The sequence below is a fragment of the Squalius cephalus genome (genome assembly GCF_949319135.1).
Source record: "Squalius cephalus genome assembly, chromosome: 7".
Lineage (NCBI taxonomy): Eukaryota > Metazoa > Chordata > Actinopteri > Cypriniformes > Leuciscidae > Squalius > Squalius cephalus.
Window position 1 is genome coordinate 5,896,831 of NC_137128.1, and position 2,090 is coordinate 5,898,920.

The window sequence follows — 2,090 nt, forward strand, 5'->3', positions numbered from 1 at the left end:
CCATTTAGAAACATACCAAAACCTTTTTATTACATTTCTTCCAAAACTGAGAACTCATTGTACCAAAACAGTTATTGTTGTTTTTGTTATAGAGATTCTTTATGCGTTTTCTTCCAGAAGGATTTTTTGTTGTTTCAGTCAAAAGTAGGCTTCACTCTACAGCGGGAACACAGTCTGTTGAGTTCGTGGGACGTCCTCAATCGCTGGTAAGAACTGAGACCTCCTCCAGATGCTGACGCACGACGCCGTCCAGCACTTTACTGAGGCCTTTGCATGCGGTGGTGGCGGCCTCCATCAGCGCGTCCAGGTGGTCCTGGTGGAGCCGGGCGTCCATCTGCAGCAGGGCGATGTTCCCGCTGCGGGGCAGCAGCGCCAGGGCCAGAGCAGTGCCGCCTCCGCTCTCCTCCGCGTGACACAGGTCAGCCAGGGCCGTGTCCTCCACGAAGCCAGCGCTGCAGGCGCACACGTAATCCCGCATGGGGATGCCAGCGTCCACCAGCGCCAGAGTCGCAGCGTTCACACACGCGCTGTAGTTTCCTCCGTCTGCCTGCAGGATCTACACAATCACAACAGAGACTTTATTAGCTAATGGACCCTTTTTGGTTAATAAATGGTTTTCATTTGATGTGACTTGTTTAGATTTATAAAATAACAAGAACTGATAAGAATGTAAATGTGAACTTGAAATGCAATTTAAGTTGCTTTGGATAAAAGCGTCTGCCAAATTAATAAATGTAAATGTAAATAATGTTAGATTTTGTTAACTTTGGCAGTAAATGCTGTGAGGGTGTTTCTAATACAGTCACTGAGGGAGTGACGACAACTTTCTCCTGACATATTTCTCCCTATATATATTAGGGCTGTAACAATATATTGCAATGCAAAAATGCAACAATATGTTTCGTTGATAGTGACAATATGTATTGTGTATAGTTTATAGTAAAATTACTGTGTGAGAAAAAAAAAAATCAAGTTTTTAGAGTTTTAGTGTCAGTACTACATTAAACTACTATGTTGAATAATGTATAATAATGCAATTGGGAAATGTGTAAAAAATTGGCCTACATTATTTTAAATATATCAAGTTAGTGAAAGAGTGCAAGCATTTTCATCTGAAGTAATTCTGTATTTTCAGCTTCAGAATCATGAATATTGTTATTCTGGCGTCTCTATTGTCCTGTGCTTTGGGTTTCCAGCACCGAGTCCAAGACTATTCATTTACACACACAATGTAACACCAAATTTAGCATTTTAACCAACAGTACATTTTTGTTAACCTTTTATCATATGTCTTGGAGAATCACAATAATATCGTATAGTGAGTTCAGTATCGTGAGATGTATCGAATCGTGACCACTAATATAATGTGATCTACTACTGTAATAAACTCACATTTTTGACTAATTTGATAAGGCTCTTGCATTCATCTTTTGAACAAATAACTGCATCAAAGGAATGGATTTGCTTCTGTGCCCAGTGCAAACTCTGGGATAATCATGTGGCCAGTGCTGTTTAATGGGGAAAAATCAGAATAAACGCTCTTCATTTCAGATCGCACATTTCTTTCCCAGCGCAGGTCAGTAAAGTGTGTGACACCAACAGCACTGCGGGATGCACGCACACACACACCTTGACGTAGATGTCGATCTGCGAGCGCGGGTAGAGCTCGGTCAGCACCGCGGCCTCGAAGGTCTGCTTGAGGTGCAGGCTCATCTCGCTGGACTTGCGGTCCCCGTGTGGACGCCGCTTCCTCTCCGCCGTGCTGAACGTGGCCATGCTGTACTGGCAGTTGATGACCGCTCGATCGTGCAGGGACTTACTGCGAGAGCCGCGCGTCTGCAGAGCAAAAACACCTCGCATCATTATACATTATTACACGGCTCTGTGGAATACTGGACTCTGATTGGTCAATCGCTTTATCCAGTGGTGTGTTATTCCCAGATAACAGCCGCTGAACACAGAAACACAGGCTCATCCGGGTCACTGGAGTCAGCAGCGCTATACACTCGCTAGGAACGGGGTTTCTTTGTGGAAGTTTTGCATTTGGTGTGCTAATAAAGTATTAATATTTTGAGTACAGTTATTTAATT

General features: G+C 43.4%; 1 protein-coding gene across 1 annotated transcript in view; it reads right to left on the reverse strand.

The window, feature by feature from the left end:
* The window catches only part of exosc4 (exosome component 4), a 4,471-nt gene continuing 2,381 nt past the window's right edge, over window positions 1-2,090 (reverse strand). The window contains exons 2-3 of the mRNA XM_079876557.1: window positions 1,630-1,836; window positions 1-556 (exon numbers count right to left, since the gene is read on the reverse strand). Coding sequence (XP_079732683.1) covers window positions 197-556; window positions 1,630-1,836 — 567 coding nt within the window. The 3' untranslated portion in view covers window positions 1-196. The remainder of the gene's footprint in view (window positions 557-1,629; window positions 1,837-2,090) is intronic.